At 39.8% G+C, this 21,909-nt stretch overlaps 1 protein-coding gene across 13 annotated transcripts in view; it reads right to left on the reverse strand.

The window, feature by feature from the left end:
* Window positions 1-21,909, reverse strand: part of CLIP1 (CAP-Gly domain containing linker protein 1) — a 69,539-nt gene that overhangs the window by 38,593 nt on the left and 9,037 nt on the right. For 10 of the 13 annotated variants that reach the window (XM_040577467.1, XM_040577461.1, XM_040577460.1 and 7 more), the window contains exons 2-7: window positions 18,689-18,884; window positions 17,668-18,236; window positions 5,759-5,883; window positions 4,486-4,702; window positions 1,040-1,237; window positions 533-636 (exon numbers count right to left, since the gene is read on the reverse strand). In XM_040577467.1, the coding sequence (XP_040433401.1) occupies window positions 533-636; window positions 1,040-1,237; window positions 4,486-4,702; window positions 5,759-5,883; window positions 17,668-18,236; window positions 18,689-18,782 (1,307 nt within the window). In that variant the 5' untranslated portion in view covers window positions 18,783-18,884. Of the gene's footprint in view, window positions 1-532; window positions 637-1,039; window positions 1,238-1,969; window positions 2,076-4,485; window positions 4,703-5,758; window positions 5,884-17,667; window positions 18,237-18,688; window positions 18,885-21,909 lie in introns of those variants that run through there. The other 3 variants (XM_040577458.1, XM_040577468.1, XM_040577463.1) reach the window with 2 other exon arrangements.

The raw sequence follows: 21,909 nt of genomic DNA on the forward strand, positions 1-21,909 counted from the left end.
ACTGTAAATTCCTAATCCAGCTCTGTCAGGAAATGGGATTATGAAAATTTTCACTCTGAAGTAGAATAAGAGTGTTTCAAGAAGATCAGGCATGATCCATTAACTTCACACGAGTAGGAATAAAATCCTTCTTAACAGAAGGCAATAAAAAAAGGAGTAAGTTGCATGAAACTGAGCTTTAAACAATAGTTATAGCCTCCAAACAAGTCCACTTGGATTGTCTCCTGAGAAATGCCATCTCCCAAATCTGAGTGTTTAGCCAATCAAAGAATACCTCAAAAATATTTAATTTCCTCTTTCAGCTGTAATGCATCATAGTATAATTTTCTTTGGCTGTATTATACAGCTATAGCTCTTCTCCCTCCCCAAATTTAAGAGTTTCTTTTTAGTATTAATTTTTAGAAACTGTGCTATGGTTTTGTATGGTAACTGCCCATACCTGCATTATTAAAATTTGTCACCACAGCATTTACTTTTAGTGCAAAGTTTGTTTTTTTTATCGGTTATACTAATGAAGACAATTTGGGGTTACCTTTTCTCTTCCTCAAGCTGATTGAGAAGCTCCACTTTCTCTCTATCAGCAGCCTCCACCATAGCTCGCAGCTGGTCCATTTTTGCTTCCATCTCCAGTACATGCTAATTAGCAGGAATAAGAACAAAATCTAAGTTGGACAATACATGATTTCGTTTCCAGGTTATGTATCTATACCTCAGTAATCACAATTTGGTAAAGCGATGGGCCAAGGGAGAGGAATATTATATTCAAATATGCATGTAACAGAAAAAAAAATAAAAATAATAAAAAAAATAACGTTGCTTCTTGACGTGTAGAGAAGTTCAACCAAAATTTGTTAAATTACACAGATTTGCTATTTTATCAAGCTAAAGCTCCCACAGGGAAGATCTCATAGGTATAGACTATTTTACTTTTGGAACACTACCTCTTACTCCCAGAACTTTTCAGTAAGAAAATACAATTTGAGAAATTAAGTCAATTGTCTTAAAGCCTCTGTTTTAAGAACAATAGCATTGATCTTACCCGATCGTGTCCATCTCGAACAAGTGCTAATTCTTGCTCTATTTCCCCTACATGACTGGTTGCTTTTGCAACTTCTGCCCTCTCCAGGTCCCTTTCTGCCAGGAGCTGTTCAATATGTTGCTGCTTCTCCTTCAGTGCCTCCTGTAGGGCTGTGGTACCAGAAATTTTTCTTGCATACCGGGAAGATGTTTCTGTCAACTTCACAAAGTAAGCAAGTTAAAAATCATCCTATATCAAGTGAAAACCAGGGATATCTCCAGACTCTACAAACATTGTGTTAGTGTAACGAATGTTTTCTGTAACCTACTGTACCTTCTCCTTTAGAACTTTTATTAAAGAAAAATATTTTTCTTGCTTTTACTTTTAAATTACTTCATTTTCTAGAATCCAACAATGGCCATACCTATGTAGTAGGTTGGTTCTGTAGCAATCAGCAGGCAGTGTGTAGGAGACAGAAGGCTAAGTGAAAACAAAAGGCTGGCCTCAGTCTAAGGCAGGTTTGGTAGACTCACACAAAGGCTAGCTTATTAGCTTTTTAAGCACCTTTTGCATTTAAAAAAAAAAAAAAGGCACCTATACAGCAAGTTAATAACATTGTCACTCTAGTTACCTAGTCTTTATCTTGGGTCACCAGCGAAGGCATAACATTTCCAAATGCTCTATCAAAAGCTTTTGGATCTCCAACTAGCATTTCGTGCCTCTGCTATGGGAATAAAACATTCAGGGTCAAACGCATTTACCTTGACTTAAAAAGCCAGCCTTACAGCTAAAACCTTGTGAAGATGTATATTTGGTATCTGATTAAAACATATATTTATATCCCTGGAATTAAATTACTTCTGGAAAAAAATAAATAAAAATCTGAAGGATTAAACTTAAAAGAGTATAGATAAAAATGAATCAAACTGGAAAACTATAGCTAAAATGAACCTTAAGATTTTTCTTGACCTTGCATGATCTCTGCTCCACTGAATGGAACCAGTGCCAGTGAAAATTCATCATGGCCCTGTCTTCTACTTCCTCAAGAGTTTTTGAGCTAGAAGGGAAAGTAAATAAACTGAAATTATGTAGTAATAGTGAGCAAGAGTTGTGAAAACAGCAAAAACTGAATCAAGAAAACTGATACAGCTTATAAAAACTGACCCTCTGTATAGCAGCTCGGAAATTTGCTTCCTAAGTATTAAGAAAGAATGACATCTCACTTAAAGCCTCATTTAAAACAAAACAAAACAAGGACAAAGACTTACTCTTCTGTTGTGTTAACCTTTAGCTCTAATGGTATTACCCCAAAATAGGAATATGTTTTTCTCATGATCCTTTCAGAGATCAAAATGTTGAAGAACAGTTGCCATATACAGCTTGGAATGCTGGCAGTAGACTACATCCCCAACAGAAAGCGTAACACTGACGTATTCTTCTGTCATCACAAAAACATGCTTCCCCTTCTGTTACCAGGATTACTGCAGAACCATTCTAACTCGTTTACTTACAGCCTCGAATGATACATCTCTAGTCTATTATGAATACTGTATCCAATGACTTAAAAGGTATGGGACTAAATAAACCAGAACTTTCAGCTTTGATACTTAGATTAGTTGTTTGGTATCTTTTCAGTTTCTGGAAGACATCTCACTCCAAAATGCACTGATTTTTAACAATTCTAGCTCTCCTAGTCATACTTGACTTAATTTTCGATTCCATAAGGAACTGAAAAGATTTCAAGAGAACAACAACTTCCTTCAGACTTGGAAATAAATGCCAATTGCAAGAGACCAGCCCTCTTATGTTATTAGATCACCTACTTTGACAGTTGCTTTTCAGGAAGAAGAAAACAGCAACATCCCTGACTAAGTGAGAAGACTATGTAGGACCCCAATGAATTGCAGATAAATTATACTTTTCCTAAAAATCAGAGCAAGAGAAATTTGCTGGGAGATTTGGGAAAACCTGTTTCTTCAACAGCTTAACTTTTAAAGGAATTAAGTGTCAAATCATTTTGACAGGCCTTTTACTTGGATGGTAACCAGATCTTCACACTGCCTGAGAACATAGCTAGAAGAAAGCTGGAATTTTAATTCCAGAAATAATGGGTTATGGAAGCTTTATTTTTTAAGGCTCAAAACATGCAAAAGCCCTGGGGCACAGCACAGAGCAAAACAAGTGAACATACTGTAAACATTTACATTGTGTAACTGTACCCTCTTCTTGCTGAGGATATCATAGCATGCTGAATACAACGCGGAGGTCCGTATTAACACTTCACTGTCAGCCCACAAACTGCCCCGAGCAGGCACTCCCTGAGCCTGAGGCACTACTGAGTGCAACAGCTTCAAACTAGGGGGCACTCCCTAGCTAGAGGTGCAACTTACAGGAGGGGTTAAGTAACAAAGTCCCTCCATTTGTGCCAAATAAAAATCCCTTACGCTTGTTGCGATAAGGTATTAACCCCATTGCCCTGACCGACCGTTAACCTCTGTTCACTTGTTATCTGCTTCAGTTTTGAAGGACATTGTCACCTTCCTGTCCTGCACCTGCTGTCAATGGAGCAGTATGCAAGCTAACTAGGCCCAGATCAGTGGGAGTTGGTGATCTCTTTCCAGTCAGATGTGCATTGGGTTTTGTTTGTTTTTAAACGAAATAAAATAAATAAATAAAAAAGGTGATCGTAGAAAAAAAAATTATTTCTATGCTTTTAACTGCCTTTAAAGAGAGACTTTTTAAATTCAGCTTTCTCAGAAGATCTGTTTTACTGCTGCAACCCAAGATTAGGACATTTTATGTAACAGAGTAACTTTAAAAGAATCCATAGTAAGTGTATTAGGTGGAATTAGTACTGTGTTAAAATTCACCTGAGCCACTGTACTTTGCAATGTTTTGCCTTTATGAATTCATAGGATTAAAAAACAAATCCAAAATAAAAGAAAGAGGCTTCTTGTCAGCAAAAACTTGATGATCGCTACTTCTATATTTTGCAGCTGACTCATCTCTTTAAGAGTAAAAGAAACCCTTTTACAACTTGACAATTTGGAGCTTCCTGCTTAATGAAACAAGTTTGAGCCATGGAAGCTTTAGTGCAAACCAGATCCCATATGACAGAGATTTGTGGTGTGCTAGGAAAAATTAACAACTAAACGCAGATTTCAGTCAGAGAATATTGATGCCTTTTCATTTTGTTGGCATCACAAGCCCCTTTCTTATTGCAATAACTCAGTTAGCCTGAATTAACTGTGTAAGCTTAAATATTCAAATATTCAGTTACTCTTCAGGGCTAGCTAAGAGTTCCTTCCTTCATGCATGCTTTGAATGAAAAAGAGAGCACAATTAAATGTACATTGTACTCTCCCCAAGATCTGTTCTATTCTCAATTTATGCAAGTAGATCACAGGCAAGTGCCACGTGGATTCTTGCTTGGGAATGTAAAGCATGCAATAGAAAAAGAAGCTTACTAGTCCTGTACGGCTTGGCTTGCTGCTTACTGAAGATGCCACAGAACTGAGGGAGCTCAGGGAAGATGCGCTTGGACTACGTTTCAGGGCTGTGGGAGTTGCAATCACTTTTCGCACAGTTGCCTTCGCTTTTGCTGGTGTAGTCGATGGGAATCCAATCTTTGTAACTTTGTGGACTGGAGCAAACAAGCCGTATTTTGGCTGACACTGAAAATATCTTTAAAAAACAAAGCAGACAGATGAGAGCACTAAATTAACTTCTGTCTTTTCATATACACGATCTGGCTTCACAAAGAATGCTAGATAAATAGTCTAACAGTATTAAAGGACAGGGTAACAGCTGGTGACAGCCTCATCTATATTAGGTTGAGGCATTTTTTTAAACAATGGATTTGGAAAGGGGGCTTCATTGGGCTGCAGTAGCACTATTACAGCAGGCCTCAGAAATTCAATAGAAAAAAACCTCTTGAGCTAGAGCTCTGTTTCCCGCATATTCCATTCAGACTCAAACATGCACATCCTTTCTCTTTCAGACGTTTCTCTGAGCTGCCAACAACAAAGGTGATAAGGAGATAAAAATAAAATCAGATAATTTAATCAAGCAGTTGTATATTTGATTGCATATATGCATATTTCATTATGCAGAACATGTATCTTTGGTTATATATAATCAAAACCCTTTTAAAATGTTAAGTTGTGAACACCCATGTTAAAATGGCACAATCCTTGTAGAAACACTTTGTAAAGAGTTAAAGAATTGTTCTTTACACCACACATGAAAGAAAATTTGTGATGTGAATTAATATTTTTTAAATATGACTTGTTGAAGGAAGAATCTATATGGTTCCTAGTCTTTATAACGTGGCTACATAAGCTTTCAGTTCCTGCAATGCAGGAAAATTTTCCTTAAATTCAGCTTTTAGACACCTAGAGATATTTTCTTAACTGAGAATTCATTCCAAGCTGGGAAACCAAGCAGAAGTTCAAAAAGCAGAAAATTGTGTTTTCCATTATCAGTCTATGAATAAAACTCACATGGGAGTTAGGAGAGATTAACCAATCCAGTGAACGTGGGGTTGATGCAGACTTTCAGAGATGTGTAGGTGTCATAAAATTCCAATCAGTGTGTAAGGATCCCCCTCCCACCAGCAGACAGTCGGGTTTACAGTCTAACGACTTCTCTTGATGTAAAGTTTAATGTAAGATATTAAAAAGACAAAGCAAAACAGAGATATGCAAGATCTTTAAGGTGTCTATCTGATGATAAACTAACCTTGTTCCAGCAACAGCTCCATCATTCTTTCCAAGAGGTTCATCCAGTTCTACTCCACACCACTCTCCTTTAGCAAAGTCGGTTTCTCCCAAGAAACGCACAACTCCAGCTTTTGTTCCACCAACCTTGAAGCAATAAGACACACATCTGTATTTACTGCATTTCCAAATCAAATACAAAATCCAGTGGAAAGCATTCAGCATAATCATGTTCACAAAGCACATTAATGATGTCACCAGTTCTTATGTCAAGCTGCATATTCTTTTGCCTCTGGGTTTTGTTTTAATACCTTGAACAAATCTTCACAACTAAATTGTTTGCAGAAGAGAGAGGGAAAAAAAAACAAAAAACAAACTTTCTCTAGCATTTAGTTCTGTCCAGTTTGGTATTTAGGAAAAGTTTGTCAAGATTGAAGGCCACAACTCTATTAAATGACTTGATACGGCTATAAGATTAACAAGATATTCAGCAAGATGCAGTATAACTAGCGAACTGAATGCGATAGGATTTGTATTATATTTTCACACAAACTTCAGTCAGCAACAGATGATTTCTAAGGGCTGCTTGCTTTTTATTCTAATTCTGCGAGGAAAAGTAAAAGAAATTAAATGAGAAAAAGTCATATTTTCTATAAGGAGTAATTCCGAAACTACACAGCACAATGCTCTTGCACTTAGGAGAACTTACATAATACAAAGCACTGCAAAAACTGTAGATGTAAACAACTATTTGAATTCTTAGGGAAGGGTGGAATCATTTTCTTCATCTTTTCTTCATTTTTTTTAAACAGCCCTAAATGGGAAATCAGAAATGATTTGCTTTCAGACTTCAAATCCTACATCTTTACAGCCATCTTGATCCTGTTCCACTTACTTGCCATATTTTATAACTCCCAGAGGAGGGAGGAATTAAATTAGGTGAAGAAGCAAAAAGTGTTCAGTGGGACTGACATTTGTCAAGCAGGGCCACGAGCCAGAGCTGCAGGATTCTTGCAGGTCGGAATGACAATATGCTGTGCCCTATTTGTGTGAAAATCTGTTCAGCCTGCATCCAGCACCATGAAAACACGCAAATGTTGATGAAAACTACCTCTTAAAGAGAGTCACTGGATTCAGTGTGGATCTTTTCAGGACCGTTGTTTTTTTCACTTGTATTTTCCAGCACACATTATCCGATGAGGCATTTATTTCACAGCCTTCGCAGAAAGTTAGCAGTAACCTGCTAACGCAAAGACTGTAATTCTCCTTTTTATGTGCTGAAAAGTACGTTAGGACCTTATGTAATTTTTCCATTAGACATTGTATTCCTTGTGGGGAGCTTCCCAGAGTAACCAGAGAACAACAAGCTTCTTGTGCCATCAATTAGGGTGCATGATCACAGTACGCTAGATAATTCATTTTAATACATCTGAGAAGTGCTCGCACAAGAGGTTAAGTGTGAGGAGCCTGGAAATGGAGTACATTATCTTGCATGAAAGCACTAAGTGTCTTCAAAGTACTAAGTTAGGTGACACACATTTGTGCTCTAGCTCCTAGTTCATCGACTGTGCAGAGCTGACAGCTCTGTTAGAGATTCAAGGCTTCAGCTGATGTTAAGAAAATCCTAATCTACACAATTAAAGCCTCAGAAAACCAAGGAAGAATAATTAACCCCTTTGATCTTACTGAAACAGGAAAAGCAGATATTTTTCATCCCTGTTTAAGGTGGCAGTCTCCTTTTCTTCTGTAATTAGAGAGGGTCTTGAAACAAGGCTTAATCTGCAGATCACATTTACGTCTTGCCATAGCAAATTGTTCTTCTCCATGGAATAAAAATACACAAAGTTTACAGTTATCATGACTCAGCCTAATATAGTAACTAGTAGAATGTTTGGTATTTGGTGTTCTTGGCAGAGAATGGACAAACATCCCCTCTCCGAAAAAAAAAAAAAAAAAAGAGAAAAAAAAAAAGGCAAGAGTACTTCCTTGGAAAAAGATCGCAACTGACCAAAACAGTCCCCTGGAATCCAGATCTCCTCTAAACCTCTGGGGCACTGGGATGAAGAGGGAAGACGTAACATTGTTTTTTTCAAAGTATTTTCTGGGAAAAGCTATCCCTGAAGCCCACACGTTATTCACCCTCATACATAACCTACTTTTTCTAGAGGATAAATACCATAATCATAAGTATAAACATCAAAGTTTAACTGAACAGTGCAAGTGAAAAACATGCATGTGTGTGTGCTGTCAGTCATGCCTGGGTCTGCAAGTCGTTCTTGTCACTCCCTTTCTAGCAGGTTTTCTATTTTTGTTTTGTTTGCTTTTAATAAATGAGTTAAATTTGGGATAATCTTTAGGTGAAAAGAAAGACTGTTTAGCTCCGTGTGCACTGTTTCCCTGGTCGGTTTTGTACTGTTTTCTGCCTGAATAAACAGAGTTAAAGCAAAGGAGGCCAGAAAGAACCCATTAAAGAAATGAGGCAGGAAATCTAAAACAATAGCCCAGATAAGGAGCATCCCCTCGCAGACAATAGTCAGGCTCGCAGTTGCACAGGGGGATTCCTCAGCAACTTCTGCAGAACTGGCCAGGCCAAGGAAGCTTATTGTGGTTTTGTGGCAGGACAACTACTAAAAAAATAAAATAGATAAATAAAAGACATTCCAGAGAAAGGTGCCCGGGGAAAGCACGATAGAGCTATCTGAAGCCTCTAGTGAAAAGGGATAATTATGTGCAAAGGCTCCCAGAGACAGGGAAAAATGGTTGTAGGTTGTTCCCACCAACTCAAACTGGAAATAAACCTCTCAGCACATCGAGCCAGCTCTAGGAAAACACGGGTTAACCTTGGGTGCGGAACACGCATTCCTTCTTGGTTCATACCTTGGCCCTGCTCACCTTCCGCTCTTAGGTAAAAAATGTAGGCACTGATTTGGAAGATACGGCATCCAACTCCCCGCAGGGAGGTGATCCAGAAGAAGAGCCCTGGCAAGGGCTGGTCCTGGCTGGAGCTGCTGCAGCGGGCACGGGGGATGCGCACGGGACCCCAGCCCATGGCCCGGTGGGAGGGCGCACGAGGAGGAATTCATGTCCCGGGAACATATGGGGATGCGCAACGTGAGATCCCAGGAGAAGAGCCATGTGACTGGTCTTGTAACCATGGTACCAGGCTTATTTTAAAACAAGACGCAAGGAAGAATGCCAAAGACTTTTTTTTTTCCCCAAACCTCATCAAGCTTCTTTGAATCGCCAGCTACTACATTTCTGGCTTCTGCAAACACTGACATGTTTATCCTTACCGATAGTAGGAATCGGAGTACACCATGGCAGTGAAGTGCTAATGGCATTGATGAAGCTATCTGCGGTTTTGCTCAGTTTTAAGCAAAAGCTTTCCAAGCCTTTGGTTTTAGAGACAGGGTCAGCACAAGTTTCTAAAAGCTATATGGAAAACTAGAGCATCAGTACCAAGAAGGCAGTTTGCCGTGACCTTCATTCATTCTAAGTCAGGTCACGAAATAATGGAGCAGAGAAAAGAACTGCCAGACCTCTTTTTAAAATCTGTTATCACACTCAGTATAGGCAAGCTGTAAAACACAAAGCACTAATATACCAGAGTATCTAGGTTAGGCTAGCAGTCATGGCAAGGTGAGGAAATTTGTTTGGAATTCACCACTGTTATGTCACACACATGGAAACAGCGAGTAAGTCCCATTTATCAAATTCTAACTAAGCTCACCTTAAGTTGCTGCCATGCAAAGAGAAGTAATAAAACAGGTTTGTAAACCTGAAGCGGTTAAAAACTTCAAAAACTTCCTGATGAAAGCACTTTGGGATGAGCATGTCAGACTTTGTGAGAGCATTTGCAGAGCTGCATTTCCAGACAAGTAGAAGAAGGAAACAAATAAAGCAGTATAATCCAGAAGAAAAAAAAAATAAGGAGATGGTCTAAAAATTGAGACCACGTTTACTGGAAAACACAAATCTCTTTGAAGAGAGGATATCCACTTCTGAAACTTTGTCCATAAAACTGTATCATTTACTCATGCTGGATGAGCAGAGTGGAAAAGCTCTGCCTCCCTTGTGCCTGAGGACTGATTTATGGTGAAAAAGCCTCACTTGGATATTTCCGTGTCTGTGACAGAGGCTGGGCATTTCCAGAAGCACTCAAACCCCTAACACTCAACACCTGACAAAACAAAAAGCACCCAGGCTCACAAACACATTTGAAAAACCTGGGATCCACTACTCAGAATCATCTTTCAGCCGTTCCTCAAACTTTAGAGGAAGCATTTCCAGCTGGCAGAAGCAATTCCATTTAATTGAATCTTTCACCCACACGAGGCCAGAGGGAACCACCAGGTCATCTCCTCTGGTTCTCCCGAAACAGGTCTTTACATTTCATCTGCTTACATTTGTAATGAACCCTGTAACAGCACTGAACTAAGCTGGATGTGTTGATGATTTTAGATCAGAGCTGATAACCATAAGAAAGCATACTTCCACTGGCAGCTTATTTTCATAGTTAATCGCTCCATTATTAAAAACATATTCAAATTTGAAATAAAACAAATTTGATTGTGGCTTCTAGCCACTGACTCACATTATGCTTTCATCTGTAAGGCTGCAGAGCTCTCCTGCAACCAGCATTCACCACGCGAGAACACGCACTGTAAGCAAGCCACCTCAACTTTTGCCTTTATAGATAAAACAGATTGAGTTCTCCAAATCTTTTATTGCAAGCTACGTTCTCCAGCTTGAGTCATTTTGCAGCTGTGTTCTGAAGCCTCTCCAATGTTCCCAACGTGCTTTTCAAAACACGAAGGCTGTAGCTTTACACAGTGTCCTAGAAGCGACCAGAAGCACGGTCAGCCCTGCTTAGAGGACCACATATTCTCATCGGTTCTTCTGCCACAGCATCGAACCACAAACTCCTTTTCAGCACCTTTGGCTCCTGGATCTTCCAGAGCTGCTGTCCCCTCCAGGACACAGCTTTCCGTGGCTGTGACACAGCTTATCCTCTCCTTATGCTTACACACGCTGCCATGGAATGCAAAATGCAACCAACAGCTTGGGCTGTGGGGCTGAAATGCCGAGTCCCTCTGGACTGCCCCACACATTGTTATTTACCCCTCTGACCATCCAGAGGTTTAATTGGGATGGATTTACAATTACTTCCAGAGCAAGGATCAAAGCACTGCATAGCACTGACGCTACATCAGCTCAGAGAAAGAACTTGCTGGTGACCATATCCACTGGTCCCACTCGGGGCAGGCAGCAGGTACCACCACTTGCTCAGTTCTCAAATACAGCAACAGAAGTGAAGTACAATGCTAAGTTGGAAGTCGGATTGTCCAATACTATTCAGAATTAAAGAAAGGCAAACAACCATCTCAAAATATCATCCACCTTTCTTCATTAAAACTAGAGTTTCAAAGAAGGAGGTTTACATGATCATACTGAAGTTTACATGTCTGACAAAGCTGCCACGTTTCAGCTTGTCAACATCTGGTTCCTCTGTCAGTTTTGCCTCCCCTTCCCTTTTTTTGCCTGATATTGGACAGTTTAGCTTCTACTTTTCCAGATCATCCTTTTTCTTTTTCAAAATATCTGCATAACATCAGGCACTTGATCAAGGCACGACTGGAAGAGTGCTGGAGTACCTACCAGACTTTAAACCTACTTCTGTGACTCAGATCTTTCAAACCAGCAATTCTGTGAATAGCAGGATTAACGATGTTGCTTTTCCTGTGGTACTGGATATCACGCTCGAGTGACTGCTATCTAAAAATGTAAGAGTGACTACAGCTGCTTCCATTTGATGAGGACAGCATTTAGACAAGACCTTGCTCATGCAGATTCTCTGACGTGCGAAAATCTGTGAAGGTACAGCGAAGCTCCAAAAAACTTGATTATCTGTTTTCATGAAACTTGTAAGAAGTTATTTTTGAAACTTCTACCTTTCTATCAAGTTTGGTTGTAGATAGGTAACGTTCAAAATCAAGGCCAAAACAGACGACAGAGCTAATGTGCAATAAGACACTCAAATGGATAGGGAGTTATCACACAACCCTCCACTGCCAGAAGAAACCAATTTAATAATTAAACGTTATCTGCTCTCGAGGCTCAATTCCTGCAGTCCAGTTATTCATAAAGGAAGTAATATAAAAACCTAACAAACAATTGCATACTACAAAAGCCACCTGTGAATTTGCCACCACAAAAAAAGCAAAGGCCAAGACTCCAGTAAGTAAATAAATAAACTGTTCCTTCGCCCATCCTGTGCAGGAATGACCAAGGACAACATGTTCCTGGATGTCACTCCCTGGGGAAGGCAGGGGAGGGGAAGGGAGACAGAGCCCACACGCACAAAAAGTTCAGCCTTGCATGAACAAACCCTTACCACGACTGCGGGAAGTCACCTGTTATGGCTGTTTGGTCACAGTAACTCACTTGCAATGTAGTTAAATAAGGAGCTGCCAAAACCAAAGGACTCGCGATTAGACACGACTTGGCACCTTGCTGCACCGATGACATAAATTCAACATCTTATTCACCCATAAGCAGACAGGTAATGACACGTCCTGAACATTGCTTAAAGGTAGCACAAAAGGAAAGCTGCAGTTTGTTCAGAGAAAAATCGCCAAGACAATGAATTACAGACAGGCTTTACATACCCTCTGTCCTTCAGCTATATTCTCATAAACACATTCCATGCTGCGGCAGCCATTTCACAAACTAATCTACATTATAGATGTATACTTTACAATAGCTAAAATACTACGTCTCAACGTACATCCATAAATATAAGGATCCCTTATTCTTAACTTAACATGACAAAGCCATCTAAACACCTTAGAGTCAACTCAGCTCCAGGATAAGGCAAAAGCCTGGCTGAGCAGCTAGGCATGCCGTGCATTTGCAATTACAAGTGAGGTTCAGCAAGGGACAGCCACAGTAAGCGTGCAACAACTGCACGTCCCTAACTTCCAAATCTTTCTTCCTGTTCTGTCCTCAGAGGCATTATGGCAAGATGGTTTTGCACTGCTCTAACTGTAACAGTGCAAATGAATATTTGCTTTTCTAACAGTTAAATACGGGCCTATTTTAGATTTTTAAATAGACTAAACACAGAAGAGAATTTTCTATTCAGAATGTTACACAAGCTAGAAAATGGAAAACTTAAAAATATCACATTAGCACTGCAGGATTGTTTTTAAAGGGAGAAACTTCCCTATACATGTGAAATCTTTTCCCCTTTAAGAGTGCTGGAGTTAATCAGTTGGCAGCCTTACGTGATGTTTACTTGAAGACAAGTTACATGGGTGGAAACAAACCTGACAATAATCTCCTATCGGTCTCTGCAACACTAAGGAACTTCATAAGAAATAACAAAGCGAGAAATAACTTACAGTGAACGCTATAAAACAGACACAATAAAAAGAAATCAGATGTTATTCATGCGTAGAGAATAACTTTGCAAAAAGGCCCCCTCAGCAGACACCAAACAATCCAGTTTGTAGCCTTTTGTGAGGGAACATATGGACAGAGGCCCGAGTTACAGCTTTCCAGCTCAGCTCCAGAAGCATCAGATTTGGCAGACCACGATGAAGCTGTAACCGGTTAAATGAATGAAAGCACTTTAATCCTCTGAGAAGGCTAAGGCCCTTTAGGTTGATAAGATGTTTATTTATTTATTTATTTACAATTACAGCATCTGGTCCATACAGGAAAAAAAGCCTAAGATGCTCTCAAAGCTGCTTTAACCTTTAGGAGGTGCAACAATCGTCCCACAGAGCGGGTTTCCCCGTTTTATTTCAACGGGTTGGTTTTTGGTTTTCTTTGTTTGTTTGTTTAAAACCAACTTTGCATTGGGCTCTTATATCATAAGTGTTCGTAATGCCAGGGCAAACAGCTTCTCTGGCTGCAACTGGAGCAGGAAACAGAAACCAGCTGAGCCTGACAGCAATTTGTTTATGGAATCAGTTCGCAGCTAGGTCTTTTCTTTCCCCACCTGGTTTACTACCTGGTGACAACACTTCCACCGGCACAAGAAGGGAGCAGACAAGAGAGGTCAGGACCACACTCTGCACAGGAATTCCTATTCATACGAGCTCTAAAACACTAAAACTGCAGCCTCATTTTCAGTAGACAAGTCAGCTCTAGCTGTGTTAAACTTTGGACTGCGGTGCCATTAACCCCATAGAGGCTGGACCGATGCAATGAAGGAAGTGTGGATTTCCCCATCAACATTTCCTATGTTACAGCAACCCCCAAATATGAGATCAGGCTGCCCAGAGTTAATGTCCTCTCTCTAACAACTAAATCACATCCAGATTCTAGAACATATTTTAGATGTTAAGAGTGGAAATTATGGTTAAGACAGAGCTATTTAATTATGCTTTGCATTAATAGCTTTTCCTTTGATTCAGCTATTTTTTCCGTAAGTTATACATCAATACGACAAATGAGAAGTTGAATAACAATGAGCTACATATCAGAAACCACAGTGCTTTAAATATGTACCTTATCTCCCTGTTTTTTCAACATTTCTACATATTAACATAAAGTATTTCATAATACTTGTTAGTGAAAGGAAAACTACTGCTCAGCTTTGAGTCAGCTAGGCAATTAAGTGCAGGCTTGGTGAGTTTGGCTCAGATACATGGGGATGTGAAGATTTCCAAGCCAGCAGAGAGCTTATGTGCTCTTCTGACCTAATCCTCCCTGAGGAGTAAATTATAGAAATCTAAGGGATGTCTCCTCCTGCTGCGGAACTTCCTTTTTGGGGTTTATTGCTTCAGCTCGTGTATTCACTCAGCTTAGTTTGATTTGCTTTTGTTTTGCTTTCACTCCTCCAGAATCTCAGGGAAGAGAAATAAAAAAACACAGCAACTTGACTCAGCTGACATCTATACCTTTAAGCACTGCCTGTTTTGATGTTAAGGAAACTTTTATTTATTTATTTTAAAGCCAGGTCTCTTGGAAAAATGTGTTCTGTCCCCTGGAAAAGCAAGCCTGCACATCAATGTAAAGCTTTGCCTCCCAGATCTTTTCATCTCCGCATGTATTGCTTGTTCAGCCCAACCTAACATGGAACACTCCAAGCTGGCAAGCATTTGAGAATACGTAGGTGATCACCCCACAACTCCACTTGTTTTCTACTGGGGAATTTCTTTTCCCTGACAACCATCTGATTGAGCACCCCAAACAGTTTGTGTGTCACCACTCTTCTTCCTAATGGTATTTGAATTAGGGAAAAATCCTTTACGACTCCTTTCTTTCTACCTAATTAAAGCAGAAGTAGATACCTAACACTGGAAACTTCCTTTAGTACTAAATCTCTTGATATTTTTAAAGCCATATCAGTTTTCCCATAGAAGTTTGGGAGCAACTCTAAATATGGGACCGTGTAGGATTAGGGAATTCTAACCAAGTGCACCAAAGACTGGTGAAACAAATGGAGACATCAAAGGAATGAGGAAATAAACTTAAGACGTCTTTTCTATCCACACAAAACAACAAACACCATGCGCTAGAGCCTTAATCAGCTCGTCAGGATCTCTTTGCACATACAGCCTTTAACCAAGCTACCTCATCCCAACACCGCTGGCTATGAACACTTGATGCAGTAGCTTGTTGTGGCACAAAGCAAAAGCAATCGTGAAGAGTTTACAGCTTCTCTTCTTCCAGGGGAACAGGACTAACATTTCAGTAGGAACTGAAAAATGTTCCAACAAAGCTTAGCTGCTGGGAAATGCTAATTTGTCAAGCCTGAAATGCTTTGAACACAGCATTTCAGGTTCAGCAAGCCTCGGTCAACTTTTTTGTAATGCAGAAAAAGCGGAGGAGAGATGTGAATTGGTAAATGCATTTCTCTGGCACTTAAACATCTGCCAGAATGGCCTCTTGTTTCTTGATAACCCAGATGGGGCAGAAAAAAAAAAAAAAAAAAAAAAAAACAACTATCATTTAGCTTTTATTGCTGAAGGTACCACTGAGAACCAGTCAGTTCCTAACTAAAAATTCCTATTAAATACATTTAAAAATCAAAGTTAGAGGAAAAAAATTACCAGATTGAAATACTCCAGTGCTACACCCCCCAGCCTAGATCACACACAAAGATCAACAAAGTTGAGCCACATCTGAAGTCCATTCTAGAATGTAATCTTAGCTAATGAGCTGTGCCTTACCCATATATGAATTTGCCCTTGAGGACATACTTTTGCAGTTAAGTATTTTAATAAGACTCCCAAATGAGCTTTTGTCTATCATGAATTCATTGTTCTGCTGAACTGCAATCCTGCACTGCTGGAGGCTCACTGTTTTCAGGCTGCAATTCTCAGCAGTTGTTTTCCCCACGTATCTAATCAGCACGGCATAGATATTACTAAGAACCTCCACTGAGTATCCAATAGCAGTCAGCGCAAGCAGTGAGGAACGGGGGCAGCGTTTAGTCGGTACCAACAGCGCGGCCAGACTGCAGCTTCTCAGGGCTCGGGGGGGAAATCCTGTGCTGAGGTGGGAAGTACAAACGCCATCAAGCCTCTCACCTTGTGTCACATTACTGAAAAGCTCCTGCTGCCAGTATAAATGAAAAGCAAATGACGTGCCACAGAGCGGTCCGGTTGCAATCGTACCACTGCTGGAGACGGATCGCCAAGGCAAGCCACAGTAAGTGACAGGCAGGTCTTTCAGAGTAACTGGTGCTCTGAGGACAGCTTCCAGCAATTCCTCACTAACTGTCCAATTCTACAGTCCAGGAAGGAGTTCAGTGGCAAGGAAAAAAAAAAAAAACCCTAGTGGATGAATGGATTATTCAGCCAACTTTTTTATTATTCCCACTGATCTGGAGATTTAAGACATTTATATTTGAATTATTAGGAGGAATTAGCAGAGCCTAGGATGTACTAAAAAAGATTAGCCCAGGATCAAAAATTTCGTCTTACTTAATACCAAAACGTGAATATTTACAAAAAAAAAAACAAAAAAACAGGAAGGGTTAAAAACCAGCAGACAAGAATCTTGTCCATTTAACATCCATATTCCTGTGCACACTGTCTAACACTGGCATGTAAATTACACATATGCATCGCTGTCATGCTGTGCTAGGAACCTCAAACTACCATTTGATGATTCAACAGGAAGACTTAAGGCAAACAGGAAGTAGAGAGGACGAAATACTAAGTTTAATCTGTTCTACTTAACAAACAGAATTTGGGACCTTACTAATGTCAAGCCATGGCTGTTATGGTAAATCTTCATTCCCGTTGCCTTTACAAGAAAACACATACCAGCCCCTATAATATTGATCCAAACATGAAAGGTATACAATACTATTATTTAAAAAAAAAAAAAAAGTTTAACAAAACTTAGCTCCCTTTTAAAAGGATGACAGCGATCCATCAGCAGAAGCATTTATGGTTCTGAATTTATGAAGGGCAGCCAAGTAACATGGCACATCACCAACAGACCACGTAAATCCTGGGTGATCAGTGGCATTATGTGACTACTTCTGTCGCTGCCTATCACTACTCAAGGGAACAATCAATTACTGAACTGTTAGCTTTCTAAAGATACAGCCCTGAATATGGAAAGAGAGATGCATGGAAATCTCACAAGCTCAGCTTTTATTTAGTAGGACTGCAGTTCTCGCAGTTCTGGAAAGACAAACTACGTATAGGTTAATAAAACCATTTGGTCTTGAGCAAACACTGGCAAAACATAACTAAATAAACATTGCCAAATTAACCATTTTGTCTTGGCACTGCAAAGACCTCCCTATAAGATGCAAAACTGCATGGGAAGAGCTTGCCTACAGAAGACACTCAGTGTTAGAGCATAAATTTACATTACCTGAATCAAGGAAACAGTAGAGAAGTTCTGAGTATTAGCAGAAGTTAAAATACATCAATCAAAAAACAGACACAGAAATCTTACCAGAACTCGATCTCCAATTTTGAGCTCCCTTTCTCCTTTCTTTAGTGATCCAGCTTCAGAAAGATTTGATATAGATTCACTTGCAGTTTTTGAAAGATTGCTAATCTGAGAAGGAGTTGAATGTTCCTTAGCAGCAAGTGTTGTTTTTTGTGGAATTCCTGACGGCGGAAGCGCAGCAGGGGACGAAGACACCACGCTAACAGTCGATGTGGAAGTTGGTGATGTAGCTCTAGATGCATGAGCTGCCTGAGTACCATTGGCTTCATCTTCTGTCAGCACTTTTCTTGTCAATTTCGATGGTCTTGTAAATATTCCCCTCAAGGGTTCACACTGGAAATAACGAACTCCAGCCACAGAGCCATCATTCTTACCAATTGGTTCATCTAGAACAATCCCTGCCCATTGTCCTGGAGCAAACTGTGTTTCACCAAGAAACTGAATAAAGCCAGGTTTATTTCCATTGACCCAAACACGTTCCCCAACTCTGAAATCATCCACAAACTCGTCATGCGCGTCTGCAGTGGTTGTACTTGCGGGCTTTTCACTGGAAGCTGCTTTTTCTGCTGGAGCTGGAATCAAGCACAAAGAGAAAGCAACAGGAATCAAACACACTAATATTCCAGGAAGCATCATTACATAGTTTGAAAGTAATGAGCATTTGGAAAAGCATTATTTCTAAGAGGAAGAGCACAATTCCAAATTTTCTTAATTATGAAAATACTGTAATCTCTGGAATACAGTAATTTAGAATCTAAGGACAGAGACACTGAATGCATTTAATATAAACTTCACAAGATTTTTACTAAAACCATTTAAAAACAGTTTGTTTTGAACCAAGATGGCATTCAATTAGTATATTTAATTTTTTGCATGTTTTACACATCATTTTTGTTACATCAGAAATACAAGCAAAAGTGTTTTAGTGTAAATAGTAAAAGTAGTGTATGCTCATAGCTTTTAGAAGATTTTTTTTTGCAAGAGATGAAAAAGAGAAAAGTTAAGATGTTTAAATATTCTTTACCAGGTGCAACAGACGCAGGTGTTTTCAGTAATGTACCCCCATGCTTGATGGTCTTTGAAGGAGCCTTAAGTCCACTTGGTTTTAACATACTCATCTTTCTGTGATATCAGAGTTAATCCTCTTCGTCTACAGCAACTACCTTTTTCCAAACATGGATACAATATATTATTCTCTGTCTTCCAACTCTGGAGTAAACCTGTACAGAAAAATATTAGGCATGAAACAAAATCAGTATTGGAACTCCTGCAGAATAAAGTACTATGCATACACACACAGAGCCTGTGTATGAAACACATGCTAAATCCACCTCACAGTAACAAGCAGCAGCATTTCCCAGGATAGCAATTCCAACCCTTCAATTTATTCAAAAATTATTTCCTATTAAAAGACACCAATCTGAACCTAAAGCATCAAAATAACTCACTTCACTGAATGCTGCTGTATTCATGTTGAGCTTTAAACTCCAAGGCTATTTTAAGAAAAACAAAGCCCTTAACAGCATTACTAACAACATTATGCACAGATATAACCGCTCTGCACACCCTACTGTTTTCAGTCACATTTTTCAAGTGTTGCAATATCCCAACAAAAATAACTTGAGACTGGAGAATTAGCTGCAAGAGAAATCAAGAGAACAGGGAAAATCAGGATAAAAAGAACAAAGTCTTAAAGAGATTGGAACTGAAAAGCTAAGACTGATCAACAGAGTTAAACGATGGCAACTGAGAAGTAAACATCCACCTCAGCAATGTGGGAATCGCATGTCTGAGATCACAAGACAGTTTGCTCAGTCCCAAGCAGTGCCCCAGCTCCGCGCTGGAAAGAGGAGGGGGGCCCTGCTCCTCCCTGAGCTGCTCAGACCAGCGCTGCACTGACCGGCACACCAGCTATGACTTTCAGGAACTGTGCCGTGAGGTTTTTGCCGCAGAAGGCATCTTCCTTCTGATCACAAAAGCTTTAGAAAACCTTTTTCGTCTATAACGTGAATTAAAACCAAACTGTAAGCTGACTGGTCTCGCCCCACCACCAAAAGCATAAACTGGTCTGCACGAACACAGCTGGGATATTTGCTGAGTCTTATATTTAGGGCACTGACGGAACAGCTATGCTCCCCTGTAAAACAACACACATATAAACAAAAACCTGGACAAAAAAAAAAAAGTAAGCAGACATGTAGCAACAGACTGCTTGCTCAACTGTTTTGTTTGCTCAGGACACGACAAACAGGAGCCAGCTCTCCATCCTGCCATTCACGTGGCGTTTTGGCAGCCGTCAGTACACATGCACAGGCAAAAGGCTGCCCAACTGCAGGCTCCCCAAACCCTCACCAGCAATGCCCAGGTGTGCGTGCTGGTACGTTTCAAGGCAAGAGAAACCCTAGTGAGGACAGAGAATATTGTAGTACAGGAATAAAGGCTAAAGAGAAAAGCCTTTTACCTACCAGGATAAGTTTTACCCTTCCTGCATGATTAACAGCCAGCACATTAGTGTTCCTAAAAATCAATTCACCATGGAGAAAAAAAAATAAATAAATAAAGTATCCATCATGCTGCTTTGTGAACCTAAATAGCAAAGTGAAACATTTCTTCGGCTATTTCAAGATTGGCTATGCCAAATTCAAGTCATTTGCTAAGTCTGCAAAAATGTTATACTTTAAAAAGATTTAATTACTGCCTTGACTGCACGGTGTTTGTCTACAATTTAAGTTATACTCCATGAAAACTCCAGGCAGCACTGTGCAGGTTGCTGAGCATTTTTTCTAGCATTGCCAGAAGCATGTCGGTCACCCATCTGCAGAGTTATGACTACCAAAGTGAAAACGTTCTCCATTGTTTTTGCCTGCCGTATGCCAGTTCACTATTAACTTCTAAGTGGGAGTATGAAAGCAGAGTTAGCTCTCTAAAATCAAAGCAGAGGGACAGATGTGAAAATGTGACAAAGCTGTGAAATGACTGAGGGGCACACAGCTATACAGAGGCACAGGAGCATGTCAGATGTCACTCTGGGCACAGCAGAAACACTTGGTTTTTTCCTCTTACTACATACCTATCTTCCCTGCTTAATCTGCGTGCATCAGATTTCTTCATATTTTCATCCTTTTCTCTCTCACATAAATGCTGACTATTCTTCCTCATCCCTATTCCCTCCCCTCCGATGCCAGGATCTCCACGCCTGCTTCTATTATTTTTTTCCTCAACCCATCAGAATTCACAAAACAGGAAAACTCTACACAATAAGGATGGACTTGGTACAAATACAGAAATGCAGGAGTTATCAAGGTCAGTTCTTTTTAGTTCAAAGCCCTCTTTGACAGTGTCAAACACAACATTTATGGGAATTCAACCACCTCGCTTGGATCAGAAGCAAGTTTCCCTAAGAAAGACCTCCTTCTAAAAGCAGGACACTAGAAGCGTGCTTACAGTATCCTGCCACTGTTTTCCACACATTACCATTTCTGTTTGTTTGTTTGTTTTCCTCTTCTTTCCCCAAACCCCATTCCAGTACCACCCAGTTAGTAGCCACCTGTATCGTGCAAGGATAGGAATATTAAAAGAATAAAACACACTAAAACACCCCCAAAAATTACATCTTGCCAGTTAATAATTATTTATTAATAGATGTTTAACAAGCCTTTGGCCAACAGAAAGCTAGAACCTTCTGATATTGCATTTCCTGGCTCAAGGTGCTCATTCATATTTTAATCCTGCTCTCCACAGTCAGAGGTTATGTATTTGCTGTGTCATTTGCCTTTTTCAATGCATGAGCCTTCAACTAGGCCAGCAGTAACACAATCCCTTGTGCCCTGGTTTCAGAGTTCCTGAAATTGTAGCTTAATGCAACAAACTGCTAAAATACAGGCAAAAACATTTTGGCAATTTAGCGCCTTATTGCAACAGAGAAAATGCAACTTTGAGTCTTAGAAAGAGGCAGGACTTGATACTTCCTAATAGAATTCACAAAACACTGAAAGCACAAGTTTCTAACGAGTGATTTTAGGCACTTCCTAACAGGCTTCACATGTCAATTACCTCATTTTAGTTCTCATACGAGAGGGCAGCTAGCTGCTTGTCTTGATTTGTTCGCGTCCCTTCTCTGAATCTTTCTCAGCTCTCCTGAAAAGAATCTTTATAACAAATAGGCAGTAACATCAACTGCACGTTTCTCAAAAGATCATATCAGAAACCTAAGGCAATGCCCAGAAAGCCTGATAACGTGCACTG

The sequence above is a fragment of the Cygnus olor genome, chromosome 17, assembly GCF_009769625.2.
Source record: "Cygnus olor isolate bCygOlo1 chromosome 17, bCygOlo1.pri.v2, whole genome shotgun sequence".
NCBI classification, from domain to species: domain Eukaryota; kingdom Metazoa; phylum Chordata; class Aves; order Anseriformes; family Anatidae; genus Cygnus; species Cygnus olor.